Genomic DNA, 18225 nt, shown 5'->3' with positions numbered 1-18225 from the left:
AACACTGACCTCTTGTTATTCTGCAGGGGTGCCCAAACAATGGGTATGTTCATTAGAGAAGTCTCATGGTTTCTGTGTCTCATATGGTGTCCAGACCAACAGCCCTCAGCTTAATTTTCTCTCTGGATGGCACCCTGTTCCCTTTATAGTGCACTACTTTTGACCCAGGGCCATGGTTCTGGTCAAAAGTAGTGCATCATGCAGGGAATAGGGTGGCAATTTACCATGCACCCTCTGTCTCCTCTCTCTACGGCAGAGAGCGTAGAATGTTATTCCACCAATCACAAAGGTTTATTCACCAATTACAGAGTTTCACAGCACCTTATCTGAAGTTGTTTCGATGGAACAAGGATGCAGCTCAGTAGTTTGTCTCATTGAGTTTTGCTCTGTTGACTACAGAACGTAATGACTATAGTGTGTGGAGTTCTCGCTGATATCCTTGGCGCTACTGTAGGTAGTTGGTTGTGTATATATATTTCAGGAGTGTCCGTCTAGAAGGCCTCGGTCAGGGTTGGAGAGTTCTGACGCGCGTGCGCACACATACTGTACACACACTTGCGCTCTCTCTTCAGCCCTTTCTTTTCTCACTGACCCACTACAGTACCTGCCCCACTATAGGCACATCTGAAAGAGACACAGGCATGTACTCTAAGCAAGCTGACTAACATTCTACAGCGTATAAGTGCTTATGTCCAACTCTAGCCTGACTCTGTGTTTTCTATCCTCAGATCGAGCCCTACCTGCCCTATGAGTTCACCTGTGAGGGGATGCTGCAAAGAGTCAACGCTTTCATTGAGAATCAGGTACGACCTCGCTATAACTGTCCTCTCCATTCTCCGGTACAGCAATTGCACACAATTGTGCCGACCCCAACTGTCATTTTTTTGGGCACGCTTTCCAGTAAGTGCAGATCGGGAACAAGATCAGCATAGTTTTGTTACACACTGCTTCTTTCTATCATGGTTTAGGCAGGGAAAGGCTAGCTAACTATGCCTCTCTGATTTGCTTCGGCAGACTGGCGCCAAGGCCCATATTAACAAAGTAGGGAGTAGGGAGTGCTAGGATCAGTTTGATGTTTTACGTCGTCATAAATAAGAGGGGTGACCTGATCCTAGATCAGTATTCCTACTCCGAGACGCTTCTTGATTACAGGCCCAGATATGTTAACAGGCCAGCTTGGCTCCCTTTTAACGGCCTGAGCCTTACTAAAATGGACAATATTGAAAGAAAGTATCTTAGTGTGGAAAGGGTATCAGAGCCTCGGAAGTATTCTACAGTGCATTTTCACTGAAAAAAAAAGGACCGCTGTCCTGTTTCAGGTTAGAGCCCAACTGGCCTCTCCTCTATTTGTCATGCCCTTGCATATAGTATTTCTGTCTTGTAGGGTATATCATCTTTCTATGAGGTTCTTATCTTGGTGTTGACTTTGTAGCTGCTGTTGACAGCATGCAGCTGCTTTTCTCTTCATCGACTGTGGACAGATTGGGTTCTGACTGTATCTTTTTGGCAGCGTTTTAGAGTTTGAGTCGTGACACACTTGGCTCTGTGCCTGTTGCTCTCTCGGTGTCTCCCTCCCTCTGCATCTGTCCTGCCGCACTTTGTGAGAACTGCTGATGTAAAAAGGGCTTTATAAAATACATTTGATTGAGCCTGTCTGAATGACGAGACGTCCCTATGCGCACTTAAAGGGTCCTATGCCAGCCCTGGGGAAATATGTCTCAGGAGAAATGTCACTTTACACACTGTGAACAAACAAGCTGTCAGTAGTGTGCTGTCTGTCCTATCGATGAATATGAGCTGTTGCCATTTTTTTAATGAAACTGTTCCACGTTTCATTCTTGTATTTTGACTATTCAATACTGAATGTGAAATGACTTTACTATAACTCTCCAGTGTTCTCTCTCCCTGCCTCTCTCGCTCTCTTTCCCTTCCCTTTCTCTCCCCCATTCACCCTTTACTCCCTCCGTCTCTCCTTTTCTCTCTAGGATTTCTGCCATGGCCAGGTGATGTGGCCTCCCCTCAGTGCTCTGCAGGTGAAGCTGGCTGAGCCGGGGTTCTCCTGTAAGAAGGTGTGTCAGGAGGAGCAGCTCATCTGCGAGCCCTCCTTCTTCCAGCACCTCAACAAGGACAAGGACCTGGCCCGGTTAGTGTCTGCACATATAGTACACCTTAACATGCATTTTGCTTTCTACACAACAGGTGGCAGTATAGCATACATTTATATTCAATACCTGTCCGCTGCTGTGCTGAATTTGCATCACTAGAGGTCACACACAAGCTATTCCCTTTATAGAGTTTCAGAGAAAAAATTAGACAGATCTGAGGGAAACATCATTTATTGCAGTTGTCAAATGCCAACTTAAGCAATTTCAAATTAAACTCAGTCGTCAGTGTCAGCAGCGAGTGGTTATTGAGACATCAGGACTCAATGTAATGGCTGTATGCAGACTGTATCACATCCGGACGTGATTGGGAGTCCCATAGGGTGGGGCACAATTGACCCAGTCGTTCGGGTTTGGCCGGGGTAGGCCGTCAATGTAAATAAGAATTTGTTCTTAACTGACTTGCCTAGTTAAATAAAGGTTCAATATAAAAAAAAAAAATGGGGATCAAGTAAAGGAATTCTCTTTGAGCTGCAGTGCATCGTAGCAGACACAGTGATGCTCAATCTGTCTGTCTGTTCAGACTGATATCCCAGATGTTTAAGTACAGATACATTTTTACTTGTGTGTCTTTGTTCTGTCTATTGTGTCTTATGTACTCCCAGCAGCATAATTCATTTCCCTGTGTGGACAATAAAGTAGAACTACATATTTACCATTTTCTGTCTCAGGTTCGGCATGGACTGCCAGACGGTGGAGTCGTCGGGCGACACGGTGGTGCCTGCATACAGCGACGCACGTCACCACTGCGTCTTCCAGTCGGACCTGCTGCTGTTCAGCTGCGCCGGCGCCCACCCCTCCCTCAAACGTGTCTGCCCCTGCCGGGACTACATGAAGGGCCAGGTGGCGCTGTGCAAAGGCTGCCTATAGCCCCTGTCTGTCTGGGTGTGTGGAGAGGATCGAACTGGTGTGGATTGGAACCCGTACCCTTCCAGAGCGCTGCAGGGAAATGGGGGGTTGGGGACCTCTAGCTCTGACCACTCAGATGGCTTGACTCCTCCCCCTAGCTCCACACCTGCAGCCTAACCCCTCCCACAGCCAGTCCTCTGGAGGGAGGAAGAGCCACCTGGGAACTAGACAACCATGAGACATTTGTATTATTTGTCTGTTTTTATTCACCTGAACTTTGACCTTAAGGCATTTTGATCAGCTTGTCAGACAGACACAGAATCGGCAGAAAACTGGAAATTCAAACGGTGGACATAGGCCAGTGGGCTATATACATATTCTGGGAACTAGGAATGTCAATGAAACAGTTTCCAGTAAGGCACGGGGCAGGAGGAAAGGAGGGTACAGAAAAGAGACATTGAGCATCAGCCTGAATTACTTGAATCAATGAGAATCGCTGTATATTTGAGGCGGAGCGCATGGCAACAGAGCTCCATACTGCCCCTAGGCTGTATGGCAGTGGGTGGTACTCTCTCTCTCCAAGCTTGTAGTCGCAACGAGCTGGTGTGTCGCCACACTCGGCCTGCTTTCCTTTCTGCCCCTGTCCCCTTTGAACTCTTTTAGCTATGTCGGTTTGCACTGGAGACCCAGAAGGGGCCGTCCCAGGCAATAAGGCTCAATGTCCACACTAGCATACTACTTAGGATGAAACAATGCACAGGGCATGTATTCTGAATGGTATACTCCAATGGAAAGTTGCCCATAGATCCTGATCTATGGTCAGTTTTTATTTTCCCTTATTTATGGTTAAGGTCACGATTGGGGGGAGTGGAAGCTAATCCTTGATCTGTACCTAAGGGAAACTTCACCAAAAAGAATGCTAGTGTGAAGAAGCCAAGCCAGTTTTACACTGTAACTGTACCGCTCCCCATAGTCTCGTCTAGACGGGAGTGGTCAGATGTAGATATGTTGATGTTCCAAATCACAAATCACTTTTAATCCTGAGGAATTGTCCCTCGTGGTCATTCCCAACGACAGCTCACATACACACAGTACACCATAGCTCCTCTGTAGCCCTGCATGGTAGATTGACCCTCCTCATGTTCCCAATGTGCAGACTAGACACATTCACTGCCACACGCCTGACTGACCAGTTGGGATGTGCTGGGGAGAAGAGGTGTGTGAGCAAAATAATTGCCAGTAGCCAATGAAAATCATAATTTTGAATTAATAAATTTCAATCAAATGTTTCAAGAAATTATTATCAGATCAGTCACATGCAATAGCTACTTGATGGGAGTCTGTGTGACATAGATTATATAGTGTAGTGCTGTAGTGGGAAAGGTTACCCAGGCAGATCAAACATCAGCTCAATCACCGGTATCACACATGCCCATTGCCTTGACCACAATAGATTTATCTGAAAAATATTCTAAATGACTAAAGATATATTGATCAAGAATATTTGTATTCTAGATAAGTATTTGTATACACTAGACCGAAAGATTATACACAGTACATCCATAGAAATAACAGCTCTTGACAGAGCAACACACACACCTGCAACTTTAGTTTACTTGTTTCCTTCATTTGGAGATCGTTTAGGATCCTAATTTGCCTGCCAAGTTTTTATTCTTTAAGCGACAATAAAAGTTTGAATTAGTAGTCCTTGTTGTGAATGGAAATAATGCACTACTTTAACAAAATATTACTAATACTGTATTCTTAATGGGTTTCAATTTGTTTTATTTATTTTGTATACAGATATGTTCGCTGAATTGTTTCTTTTTATTTATAGAAAAGTTCTTTACAGAGGCTAATTGTATTTATCGAAAAATAATATAACGTGTACATTCAAGTGGATAAATGAGACGGGAGTTGTTTGTCCAATCTGACTCCACCCTCCAGCAACAGTGATGAGAGAGAATGAGGAATTACAAAGATAATATCCAAATGATTTTGGAAACTTGGCAGCAAAAAAAACGTAGAAACTGGTCAAAAGTAATACACTATATAGGGAATAGTGTCATTTCCGTCCAAAGACACTGATGAAATGTGTTTGACTGGACAGTAGTGACAGATGTCGCTCTCCTCTCATCACTGTGCTTTCGGGGTGATGATGACGACATTGGGACAAAAGCAGCGCACACTTTGATTTTTTTGTATTGTAAATGCCAGCAAGAACCTCGACGTTTTTATTTTCAGATCTTAATGCAAACCATTTGCACATGTGTAAATATAGATACGTTGTCTTTTAGATGGTCACTTACATTTTAATGACTTGCTATTTTTCCCGTTCTGTCCAGATCAGTTTTTATTAAGTTAATGTATACGATCTGCTGCCAAGCTACCATTATAAAAAGTACATGACGTGCCTTGGTTATTACTAGACTCCGCTTATCGTACCTTTTTTTTTAACCTTTATTTAACCAGGCAAGTCAGTTAAGAACACATCCTTATTTTCAATGACGGCCTGGGAACAGTCGGTTAACTGCCTGTTCAGGGGCAGAACAACAGAACAACCTTATCAGCTCGGGGGTTTGAACTTGCAACCTTCCGGTTGCTAGTCCAACGCTCTAACCACTAGGCTACGCTGCCGCCCCAATAGATCTACCGGACCTAGTGCCAGAGAATTGTTAGTAGAGTTCATAGTTTGCTAGAAGGATAATGTTTATTATAACATTAACTGTAAAGGTAAACAGTAATTGTATGTGTTGGACTTTGATGGTTAAAACAAATGTCTTAATGCTGTTGTGGACACGTTTACCGAAGGCTTGTAGTGGGGTAAAATACAGCATATGAAGCATCTGCTTTGTGTGGCAGTGGCCTTGTTCTACTTGTATTAGTCAGACTTAGTATGTTGTCAACTATTTTTTCCTTTCATTGGTTATTTATAAATGAGGGATCTTGAGAACCAATATAAATAGCCTCTATAATTGTCTATTTGAAATTGGTTTGTCCTAAAATGATAGCTGAAAGGAAGATGTGTTATGGACATGAAGAGTTCCTTCAGTCTCTAACCCAACATCGAAATGTCTCCGTTGTCAAATCTGCATTTGCCTTCATACATATTCATTGATTTTTTTCCCAATCTTGTTTGAAGCTATCATGGAAAAGCTAAAGCAACGATTGTTCTGGGACTAAATTACGACTGTACAAAAAACAAACAAATGTTCAGTTTGACGAATAAGTGGGATATAACTTTATTTTTCAATAAACCTTTTTCTGTGACAAATGGGTCTGTCATGTGTGTTCTATAGAAATGTACATTGTTTAACACTACAAGGATTAGTTACAATATTTACATTTGCACAAAACTACACACCTAGTCTGTGTTAGCAAACAGGAGTAGTCTGCCTTTCTGCTGTTTTACTGACAGTTGATTGTGTAAAGCCTAAGCAAATCTTAACTGCTATCAAAAACGGACCACTGAACCACATTGTGCAGAGTTTACAATCGTTTGAGGGTTAGATACATTCCGTAGCGCTGAAGTTCCACATTGTAGCCTGTGACATTTAAGGCAATCGTTGCTTTAGCTTTAGCCGTGTTAGCGGAGATTGCATTCGCGCTAAACGCTGCTGCATGTCGGCCCAATGGGAAATACCTTTACACTTCAAGTATACTATATATAGCTGAACTTCGTCGATAAGCAATGAATCCAACCCTAAGTTGTGTAGGAGCTCAAATGAACTTTTGCAGTACCTTAACATATTCCTAGGTCGTGTTCATTAAGTCATGCAAAGAAAAACATTTGTGTTTTCCAATTGGAAACGGTTGTTTCTTATTGGCCAATAAATGAGTACATACAGCATAGACCTCACATGCACTGAATCATTTATGTGAATGCATTACCAACTATGCTAGACAATCAAACAGTGTTTACAAGAGCAGTTCCCTGCAAGTAAACTTAACGTTTCCAGAATTGTGTGGTCTGTTCAGGTATGCAATGTTAAACAATATTAATATATGCATTTTGTAGAGCAGATATGCTTTTCCATCTTGTAAAATAACACATCAACTCTATTCATTACATTTCTATCTGCAATGTTCTGAGCAGTTTACGTATCCATTGACCTGGGGGGCACATTCTGTATAAAGGCTTTGTTTCTGTGCAGTGAAAATGTGGCTTGGAAAGGATGACATTTCCATCTACTAATAAATGATATGCTTCCTTTGATACCTCACTGTCTTTGATTGGTGTCTGAGACCAGCGAGCCATGTAGCCCAAAGGCTGGGCAGATGGTGATATTGAATCATTTCACAGTCCAAATGCATTGTATGCAGCCAGACACCCCACGAGAGGGGGCCCACGAGCGCTGAGGGATCATGTGCCTGACATCGGACTATTTTTATGTAATACATCATTTTGACAGTAACCCTCCTAAAAGTCATTCAGAAACATTTTTTAATTTCCATATGTACAAGGAAGCTAAGTGTTTGTTTCTTGGGCTTTAGTAAATGTAACTGAAAAAGTGCCTCCCCACTGGGCACACACTGGTTGAATCAACATTGTTTCCACGTAATTTCAATGAAATTACATCAAATTAACATTAAATTGATGTCTGTGCCCAGTGGGTCAGACCTTGAAAAAAATATATATAATAATAACAACCTTACTGGGGTCCAGAGAAACTGCGTATCCCCCATGGATCAGTTTGTACCTAAAACATTCTCTATTCAGGCTGAAAAGTTATCAATTTCCTCCTTAAATATAGTTAATGGTGAGAAAGTGGGGAAAATTGGTGTTTCATAAAGAAAGTATGCCTTTTTCCACAATCATGCCAGAGTGGCTAATTCTACTTCATGATGTTGCTCCCTGCATTCAGCCAGGGGTAAACAGACTGCTGCAACCCGATTGGCTTGAAAACGATACGCAACATTTGGGACTACCATTCCTAGGCATTTTTGTTGCCTTCTCACCATTAAATATAGTTGAGGAAATTGACAACATTGAGGCCTGAATGGAGAATGCTTTAGGTATGAAGTGGTCCACGAGTGACAAGCGTATTGCCAGCTGCATACAATGCGTTTGGTAGGTAAGATTAAACGACTCAATATCGCCAATCTGCTAGCCTTTGGGCAAAGAGCCATGGGGCTCCAAGGAGCTTGTCACATTCCAGGCCGACTACATTGCAGACATGCATTGCATCAACCAATGGTTGTGTGTCACATCATCGGCTGCAGAGTTGAGTATCAGATTAATCTATCATATGACATGGTAAACTAATATTAGGGTTAGGGGTTGTGAGATCTGGAACGCTTCTGTAATATAGTCAGCCTGGAACGCAGCCTTAGTGTTGTGCTTGACGACAGGCAGAACGTTAGGGGGGTTGTGGTAATATCCATACTTTTTGACTGAAAACAGTCACAGAAAACAAAGGTTACAGGGTGCAACTCTTGCCCAATCACATTATCGAAGTAAACTCAAACATCCTAAATCCTGAACTTAGTACATCTAATGACACTTTCCTTTGTGAACACAAATATTGACTCTTATCTTAAGCACTCTGAACACAGAACATCAGCGCAACCGATTAACTAACAAATCTAGTTTTTGCTTAAATTGGCAATACCAATGTAAACATATCAACTTATATTACAACATTATATACAATAATTCATTGCTCTGTACAAAAGGTCTTGGTAATAATTATAGTAAGGCCGGGATTCAATCCAGAGCATGAAATTAACATCAAATTAACGTTAAATTGATGTCTGTGCCCAGTGGGTCAGACCTTGAAAAATAAAATATATAATAACAACAAACTTACTGGGGTCCAGAGAAACTGTGCAGCAACAGTTGACATGCGACAACGCCCCCTTTAAAAAGGCAATTTCCCCGGTGTTCATGGAGATGGCATTCACGGCAGTGTAAATGAACTTTTTTTTAAAGTGCATTGTCAGCTGCCCAGTGCACTGCTCTATATAACAAGCCTCTGGGATTGAATCCTGGTCTAAAAAAGCCATTTGGAGTGAGTGTAATGACCCGTCCCACCTGTAAACAAAAATCCCTTTCTATATGGACAAAAATGTATTTGTACTATAATAACTCATGTCTTCTTGACAACTTTCATTGGTACAGTGTTGGAAACACGTTTTCTGGAGTAAGGAATGACGCATTACCATCTGGCAGTCCGACAGACGAATCTGGATTCGGCGGATGCCAGGAAAACGCTACCTGCCCCAATGCATAGTGTCAACTTTACATTTTGGTGGAGGAGGAATAATGGTCTGGGGCTTTTTCATGGTTCGGGCTAGGCCCCTTCGTTCCAGTGAAGGGAAATGTTCAGCATACAATGACATTCTAGACGATTCTGTGCTTCCAACTTTGGCAACAGTTTGGGGAAGGCCCTTTCCTGTTTCATTATGACAATACCCCCTGTACACAAAGTGAGGTCCATACAGAAATATTTTGTCGAGAATAACTGGAATAAGTTGACGGGCCTGCAGAGAGCCCTGACCTCAACCGTATCGAACACCTTTGGGATGAATTGGAACGCCAACTGCAAGCCAGGCATAATCGGCCAACATCAATGCCCGACCTCACAAATTCTCTTCTGGCTAAATATAAACAAGTTCCCGCAGCAATGTTCCAACGTCTAGTAGAAAGGCTTCTCAGAAGAGTGGGGGCTGGGGGGCAACTCCATCTTAATGCCCATGATTTTGGAATGAGATGTTCGACGAGCAGGGGTCCACATACTTTTGGTCATGTGTGTATCCTACATCTACAATTACATCCAGCGTGGCAGATTGTGAAAGCTTAAAACGTAATTATAATGGTATATTTACTTGCCAGGAAGACTGCATTTGCCCCCTCAGATTTTGTTAAGGAATTAAAGAAGAGGGAATGGCCTAAAAAGGGATGACTTGTTGTGTTCTAGCCAACAGATTTGGCTTTAGTGCACAGAAAGGCTTGTTTTAATTCCAGATTAGTAATCTCTGGCTAGAGTCTTTGGCTCCAGTCATGTTGTTTGTTTGCCACAAGCTTTTATTCAACACCCCTTAAGCAATAAAGCAAACACCGATTCCATACATGAGCTGGCGACAGGGACATTTGTGCTTTCATATTCACGAATCAAATGATACAGGTTTTGTCCCAAATAGCACCCTATTCCCTATAGTGTATTACTTTTGACCAGGGTCCATAGTGACTATGTAGGGAATAGGGTGCCATTTGGGACACAGGCCATAGATGAGTCTTCTGTCATGTTGCTATTGAACATACTGTACTGCTGTACTATTGTCCTCCATACTACAGCCTGTCTACAATGGGCATCTCAGAAATCTATTTTCCCCTGTTGATTTTTGGGGGGATAGAAAACATGTCCTACTGCTACTAATAGTAGCAACTAGTACCCTAAGTGATACTTTACCAACTACTATTTTTATTTTACCTTTATTTAACTAGGCAAGTCTGTTAAAGAAAAACTCTTATTTACAGTGACTACTTAGGAACAGTGGGTTAACTGCCTAGTTCAGGGGCAGAAAAACATTTTTACCTTGGGGATTCGATCGAGCAAGCTTTCGGTTACTGGCCCAATGCTCTAACCACTAGGCTACCTGCCACCCCTACTACATCATGACTACATAAAAGCAACACATCTACTTTAAAGATTGGTGTCAAACAGAAATAGGTGTATGTGTTAAATGCCACCCTAATTGATGCACCTTTTAATGGGCCATGGTCAAAAGTAGTGCAATAAAGGGAATAGGGTGGTCAAAAGTAGTACCCTATGAAGGGAATCGGGTGCCATTTGGGACACACGCAGTGTTACTGATCAAAAGAAACCACTGAAATCCCATAAGGACTGAGATCCTACAATGCGTATCTGAATTAGCCACGTTGTCCAAGGGGAGATAGAGATATGAACTAACACCAGACTAATCAGTGGAGACGGTGCAGTGCCTTTGTAGAGGCAGTGACAATTCCCTGACGACTCAGCAGCGCACATTCTGTCCTTCCACCTCCCCCTGCTTCAGTAGAGGAGGAGCTATAGAGGGAAACCTCAGTCTTCTCTTTGACTTTGTAATGACTCATATGGACGGATCAGGTTCGGAGTCAGAGAGACCGGACTAAACGCCAGTGGGCTGGCACCTTGAGGTCTAAACCAATCAATAGGTTTGTCATGGTGACTAGAGAGATCTACCAGGAAGAATGGAGCCGAGCTGGATAGGGACTGGGCGCAGATATACATACCCTAGAACAGACACTGGATGTACTTCTACCGTACATAACCTAGAACCCATCCCCCTCGGAGCCCGCACTGCCCTTCCGTGGTCTGTCACTCAAAGCGCTCGTAGTTCCTTGTCTGTTGCACTCGAGGGACCATATCAACCAGCAGCCTGGGACAGGAAAGAGACATTCATATTAATGAAAATCGCTGACATTCACAGGTACACACACAATGAGAACTACAACTCCATTTCATAGCCAATATTAAATTAGTGAAAACCGTTCTTTGTAGTGAAATTCTGAAATTAATCTAGTTCCAGAATGTGTTGAGTAACTGAATCCATCACATCAGATCATTTTAGTACATTTGTACAACCACTGCAGCTGCTTTTGTTGATTAATTTGTTGATGCACTCTGTGGTGTCATCTTTGTATTTATTTCTTCCGAGTCTCCAATGGCGCCAACTGTGACCACATTTTTTTTTTGAGGAACTCCTCTTGGACACGGAGACCATATTTTTTGTTTTAAAGCTATTTTCCTGCAATTCTATAGATTTTGTCAAAGGACAGAAAAATGTAGGTTTTAAAGCTAATTCCATGGCTTTTGCCATCTGAGTGACTCAAACATAACAAAATCAATTATGCCCCATGCTATGATATTTGGGAATTTCAGATGATTCTCCCTCACTGTCTGGCTTTTATTTTGGTGGTTGTTATTTCAAAGATTATCATATTTAAAAATACACTGAGTATACCAAACATTAGGAACACCTATTGGGTTGCATCCCCCTCATTTTGCTCTTAGAACAGCATCAATTCGTCAGGGCATGGACTCTACAAGCTGTCAAAAGCATTCCACAGGGATGCAGGCCCATTTTGACTCAAATGCTTCCCACAGTTGTGTCAAGTTGGCTGGTTGTCCTTTGGGTGGAGGAGCATTCTTGAGACACGGGAAACTGTTGAGCCTGAAAAACACAGCAGCGTTGCAGTTCTTGACACAAAATGCTGCATCTAACCCGTCTTCTTCCCTTCATCTACACTGATTGAAATAGATTTAACACTTGACATCAATAACAGATCATAGTTTTCACCTGGTCAGTCATGGAAAGAACAGGCGTTCTTAATGTTTGGTAAACAATATATATATATATATATATATATATATATATATATATATATATATATATATATCCTTCCAGTTCTTTGCTGCCAATGACTGGAACAAACTACAAAGATCTGAAACTGGAAACACTTGTCTCCCTCACCAGCTGTCAGAGCTGCTCACAGATCACTGCACCTGTGCATAGCCCATCTATAAATAGCCCAAACAATTACCTCATCCCCTACTGTATTTATTTATTTAGCTCCCTTGCACCCCAGTATTTCAACTTTGCACATACACCTACTGCAAATCTACAATTCCATTGTTTTTAATTGCTATATCGTATTTACTTCGCCAGCGTGGCCTTTTTATTGCCTTTACCTCCCTTATCTCACCTCATATCGTATATAGACTTATTTTCGTACTGTATGTTTGTTTTACTCCATGTTTAACTCTGTGTTGTTGTATGTGTCGAACTGGTTTGCTTTATCTTGGCCAGGTCTCAGTTGCAAATGAGAACTTGTTCTCAACTTGCCTACTTGGTTAAACAAAGGTAAAATAAATAAAAATTCCCTGGAGAGAGGCCTAAACAGTCTGCTATTTGAATATGGAACTGCCTCACAGAACACAATATTGCAGAAATCACTGACACTGGTCTTCGGGCCTTCAAAATGCCGAGCACATGCCTCTAACTTCACCAAACCAATGATTACGTCAATTGGGATGTCTGATATTCCTTTTGTTCACAATTACACCCAATTTCTTTAAGCAAAAAAAGATGGCTAAGGCGGTTCAATACTGATGACGAGTATTAAGCCATCATCTTCCAATACTGATATGAAAGCTGATATATCATGCCATCCTGACACCAAAAACAGTTTCTCAAGAATCTTTCATAATGGTTCTTCTAGTTCACCAGTAGTGCTGTCAGGGGACATTTGAATTCCTCTTCCTCAAAATGATCGCACATTAGCGTGAAGCTTATGCAATGTTCTATATTTCCATAGTTTCTCTTTTAGTTTTCTACAGCGCATTAGTTTCCTCTTGTTCAAAGTAAATATGCTAAAAGTAACCGTATCTGGTGTGGCCACCACCTGCATTGCTGTGTGATGTTACCCCACTCTTCCACCAAGGCACCTGCAAGTTCCTGGACATGTCTGGGAGGAATGGCCCTAGCCCTCACCCTCCGATCCAACAGGTCCCAGATGTGCTCAATGGGATTGAGATCCAGGCTCTTCGCTGGCCATGGCAGAACATTGACAGTCCTGTCTTGCAGGAAATCACGCACAGAACGTGATTGTCATGCTGGAGGGTAATTTCAGGATGAGCCTGCAGGAAGGGTACCACATGAGGGAGGAGGAGGTCTTCCCTGTAACACACAGAGTTGAGATTGCCTGCAATGACAACAAGCTCAGTCCGATGAGGCTGTAACACCGCCCCAGACCATGACAGACCCTCCACCTCGATCCCGCTCCAGAGTACAGGCCTCGTAACCCTTACAGCAGGCCTACAAGCCCTCAGTCCAGCCCATTGCGGACAGTCTGTCTGAGCGCTGATGAAGGGATTGTGCGTTCTTGGTGTAACTCGGGTAGTTGTTGCCATCCTGTACCTGTCCCGCAGGTGTGATGTTTGGATGTACCGATCCTGTGCAGGTGTTGTTACACGTGGTCTGACTCTGCGAGGACGATCAGCTGTCCATCCTGTCTCCCTGTATTGCAATTTATTTCCCCGGCCACATCTGCAGTCCTCCTTGCAGCATGCCTAAGACACATTCACACAGATGATCAGGGACCCTGGGCATCTTTCTTTTGGTGTTTTTCAGTCAGTAGAAAGGCCCCTTTATAGTGTCCAAAGTTTTCATAACTGGTGACATTAATTGCCTACCGTCTGTAAGCTGTTAAGACACTAACGACCCTTCCACAGGTGCATGTTCATTAATTGTTTATGGTTCATTAAACAAGCATGGGAAACATTATTTAAACCCTTTACAATGAAGATCTGTGAAGTTTGGGATTTTTACAAATTATCTTTGAAAGACAGGGTCCTGAAAAAGGGACGTTTCTTTTTTTGCCTAGTTTAGTTAATGCCTAAGAGATACCTGAAATCCCAGGTTTTGGTAGCGTGTCCAGCATTTGAGCACCTGGAACATTGAGAGAAGATATCACTAGGAGAGCTCCTCTGTCTCGTCAGAAATGCAGTTCCAGTTTACTGAGATGAGTTGGCCTTTGCCATAGTCAACATTCCTCTAGCTGTTCTCAACATATTGGCAAACGTATTTTTGTCCTTCTGCATGCTCCATCCACCGTGAGGCAGAGAGAGACTGAAACAGCATGTGAAGAGACTAGTGGGATCTATGGTGTGATTCACCACAGTCTACAGTACCTGGTTTCTGGTATTGTAATTGAAGTCTGTAGCTAGAGCTCATCTTTCCCTTTTATTTGGTAGTGAGGTACACTGTATCCGGCAGCATGTCAAACTATTTGGATTAATTGTTTCTTTTACAGCCAGATCATCCCTGCCCAGAGAGCTCTATTCACCTGGGTGAAGAGGAACATCAAAAAACATCATCGACTGGGCAATATTTAATCAACAGGGTGTTGTTCTGTTGGTTTGACTTCACTGTTGAACTTTCAACTAGTTTTATTTTTTCTCAAGCTTTATCAGGAAAGACAAACAGCACTTATACTGTACATCAATAAATGGCCTTGTTTCTGGTCCTCCAAAAGCCTGGTTTTAAAAATAATTTAAAAAAAAATGTTGTCTCTCCGATGGTTTGGTTGAGATGTGCTACCTGGGAAGACACATGAAGAGCATGAAAGAGAGCGGCAGCACCTTCTCTCCCCGACTGCCCAGTCAGACGAGGGTCACCACCGCTGGGATCCATGCAAGGAAAGCTCTATTTCTCTGCCGCGCTGCGGTTCCTTTTTTTGGCCCCTGACTGTCCAGAGAATAGTAAAAGTGAAGTAGGTAAAAATCTGTCAAATACCCTTCTAATTTTTTAAAAGCGTGTTATTGACACTACAGACAATTTGTTTTTATTTAGGTCCAGTTGATTTACTGTGTGAGGGAAACAATTAACTTTTTTACACTTTTTTACCAAAAGTGTCTCCACTAATGTTTACAAGCGTATTGACCGTTTTGGTCTGAATGTTGCTTTCAGCCCCACCTGGAAAACAATCTAAGTGAAACACTGGCCGTGTTCGTTTTGCATCATTTCATTGATGCAAAACGTGGTCAAATCTCCAGCCACTGGGGCACCGGGCAATGTAAAACGTGGCGAAATCTCCAGCCACTGGGGCACCGGGCAATGTAAAACGTGGTCAAATCTCCAGCCACTGGGGCACCGGGCAATGTAAAACGTGGCGAAATCTCCAGCCACTGGGGCACCGGGCAATGTAAAACGTGGCGAAATCTCCAGCCACTGGGGCACCGGGCAATGTAAAACGTGCACCTCCACTGGTACGTACAATGGAAGTTTCTACTCCAAGGGCCTTCTGAATGGTTACAATTTAAAATGACAACATTTCTGTTATTTAAATAAGTGTATTTCTCAGGGGACATAACGTGTGTGTAAAAGTGATTGAATATTATGTTTCTTCTAAATACAGATCTAGCATTAGCTTCCCCTCCCTGAATCCTAACCATTGCTGGACAAAATTACCCAAGATCAGTGTTTAGAGGCAGCTTCCCCCTACACCTGGGGTACTCAACTCTTACCCTACGAGGTTCAGAGACTGCTGGTTTTCTGTTCTGCCTGATAATTGCACACAACTGGTGTCCCAGGTCTAAATCAGTCCCTGATAAGAGGGGAACAATGACAAAATGAAGTGGAACTGGCTTTGAGGTCCAGAGTTGAGTTTGAGGGCCATACACAAATGCACCCACTTACTTGACCCCATAAGCCAGGATGATGAGGCCTATCAGGACCCCTATGGACCCATCCAGGTACCACACTTTGGGATCGTGCTTGAACACCTTGGCACTGATTAGGATGGAGAAGCCCATGACCCCGCCCACCAGGGAGTTGAAACCTGTAGATCGGACAAGACAGGCAGTTTAGTCAACTGTATTATCCCACAGAGGGAAATAGAACTAGCTTGAACATTAACAACGAACACATGTACATATATTTCATGAAATTACATGTAGTCTGTCACAGAGTCTTAATCCGAAAGTCCATAAAACAGAACCTTTTCGATTGGGTCTCCTCATTCGATTCATAAGAGCCCACTCAACTGGCTCTCTCTGCACCTCAAAAACACAGACTGACAAGGACCTCTGACAGTCTTTTACATACTGTATGTGTGATAACCAGACTGGGCATGTCAGTTACCTCTGTAAAGAATATCATCTATGGCGCTGTATTCCTAGGTGCAATCTGCAGTACTAACAAAGGGACACCCCGCCAGTGTTAAACAGCTAAGTGACAGGGCTGGAGAAATGTAACCACTCGAATTGGATGCAAGGACTGAACATCCATGAGATCAAAATTACACGGAGGCTACAGTGGTTGTTTGCAATGACATTTCTTAAAAACAAGGGAGCAAAACTAGCTTATACTTTGGGCTCCGATGGGGTACAACAGTTGAACTAAGCTTATGAAGCATTTATAAAGTTATTTTCTTCAAGAATCAATGAGTAATATATACACTGCTCAAAAAAATAAAAGGGAACACTTAAACAACACAATGTAACTCCAAGTCAATCACACTTCTGTGAAATCAAACTGTCCACTTAGGAAGCAACACTGATTGACAATACATTTCACATGCTGTTGTGTAAATGGAATAGACAACAGGTGGAAATTATAGGCAATTTGCAAGACACCCCCAATAAAGGAGTGGTTCTGCAGGTGGTGACCACAGACCACTTCTCAGGTCCTATGCTTCCTGGCTGATGTTTTGGTCACTTTTGAATGCTGGCGGTGCTTTCACTCTAGTGGTAGCATGAGACTGAGTCTACAACCCACACAAGTGGCTCAGGTAGTGCAGCTCATCCAGGATGGCACATCAATGCGAGCTGTGGCAAGAAGGTTTGCTGTGTCTGTCAGCGTAGTGTCCAGAGCATGGAGGCGCTACCAGGAGACAGGCCAGTACATCAGGAGACGTGGAGGAGGCCGTAGGAGGGCAACAACCCAGCAGCAGGACCGCTAACTCCACCTTTGTGCAAGGAGGAGCACTGCCAGAGCCCTGCAAAATGATCTCCAGCAGGCCACAAATGTGCATGCGTCTGCTCAAACAGTCAGAAACAGACTCCATGAGGGTGGTATGAGAGCCCGAAGTCCACAGGTGGGGGTTGTGCTTACAGTCCAACACCGTGCAGGGCGTTTGGCATTTGAGAACACCAAGATTGGCAAATTTGCCACTGGCGCCCTGTGCTCTTCACAGATGAAAGCAGGTTCACACTGAGCACATGTGACAGACGTGACAGTCTGGAGACGCCGTGGAGAACATTCTGCTGCCTGCAACATCCTCCAGCATGACCGGTTTGGCGGTGGGTCAGTCATGGTGTGGCATTTCTTTGGGGGGCCTGTGCTCGCCAGAGGTAGCCTGACTGCCATTAGGTACCGAGATGAGATCCTCAGACCCCTTGTGAGACCATATGCTGGTGCGGTTGGCCCTGGGTTCCTCCTAATGCAAGACAATGCTAGACCTCATGTGGCTGGAGTGTGTCAACAGTTCCTGCAAGTGGAAGGCATTGATGCTATGGACTGGCCCGCCCGTTCCCCAGACCTGAATCCAATTGAGCACATCTGGGACATCATGTCTCGCTCCATCCACCAACGCCACGTTGCACCACAGACTGTCTAGGAGTTGGCGGATGCTTTAGTCCAGGTCTGGGAGGAGATCCCTCAGGAGACCATCCGCCACCTCATCAGGAGCATGCCCAGGCATTGTAGG

General features: G+C 43.3%; 2 protein-coding genes across 3 annotated transcripts in view; one reads left to right on the top strand and one right to left on the bottom strand.

The window, feature by feature from the left end:
- LOC124010544 (alpha-1,6-mannosylglycoprotein 6-beta-N-acetylglucosaminyltransferase A-like) overlaps nt 1–6285 on the top strand; it is a 111107-nt gene extending 104822 nt beyond the window's left edge. For both annotated transcript variants that reach the window (XM_046323082.1, XM_046323079.1), the window contains 3 exons: nt 729–803; nt 1986–2143; nt 2834–6285. In XM_046323082.1, the coding sequence (XP_046179038.1) occupies nt 729–803; nt 1986–2143; nt 2834–3032 (432 nt within the window). In that variant the 3' untranslated portion in view covers nt 3033–6285. The remainder of the gene's footprint in view (nt 1–728; nt 804–1985; nt 2144–2833) is intronic.
- Nucleotides 6286–9333: 3048 nt separating this feature from the next.
- The window catches only part of LOC124011288 (transmembrane protein 163-like), a 45111-nt gene continuing 36219 nt past the window's right edge, over nt 9334–18225 (bottom strand). Inside the window, exons 7-8 of the mRNA XM_046324511.1 lie at nt 16215–16356; nt 9334–11393 (exon numbers count right to left, since the gene is read on the bottom strand). Coding sequence (XP_046180467.1) covers nt 11333–11393; nt 16215–16356 — 203 coding nt within the window. The 3' untranslated portion in view covers nt 9334–11332. The remainder of the gene's footprint in view (nt 11394–16214; nt 16357–18225) is intronic.

Source organism: Oncorhynchus gorbuscha, linkage group LG23 (genome assembly GCF_021184085.1).
Source record: "Oncorhynchus gorbuscha isolate QuinsamMale2020 ecotype Even-year linkage group LG23, OgorEven_v1.0, whole genome shotgun sequence".
Taxonomy (NCBI): Eukaryota; Metazoa; Chordata; class Actinopteri; order Salmoniformes; family Salmonidae; genus Oncorhynchus; species Oncorhynchus gorbuscha.
Note: the sequence above shows the minus strand (reverse complement) of the source record. Positions and strands in the feature narration are given on the sequence as shown.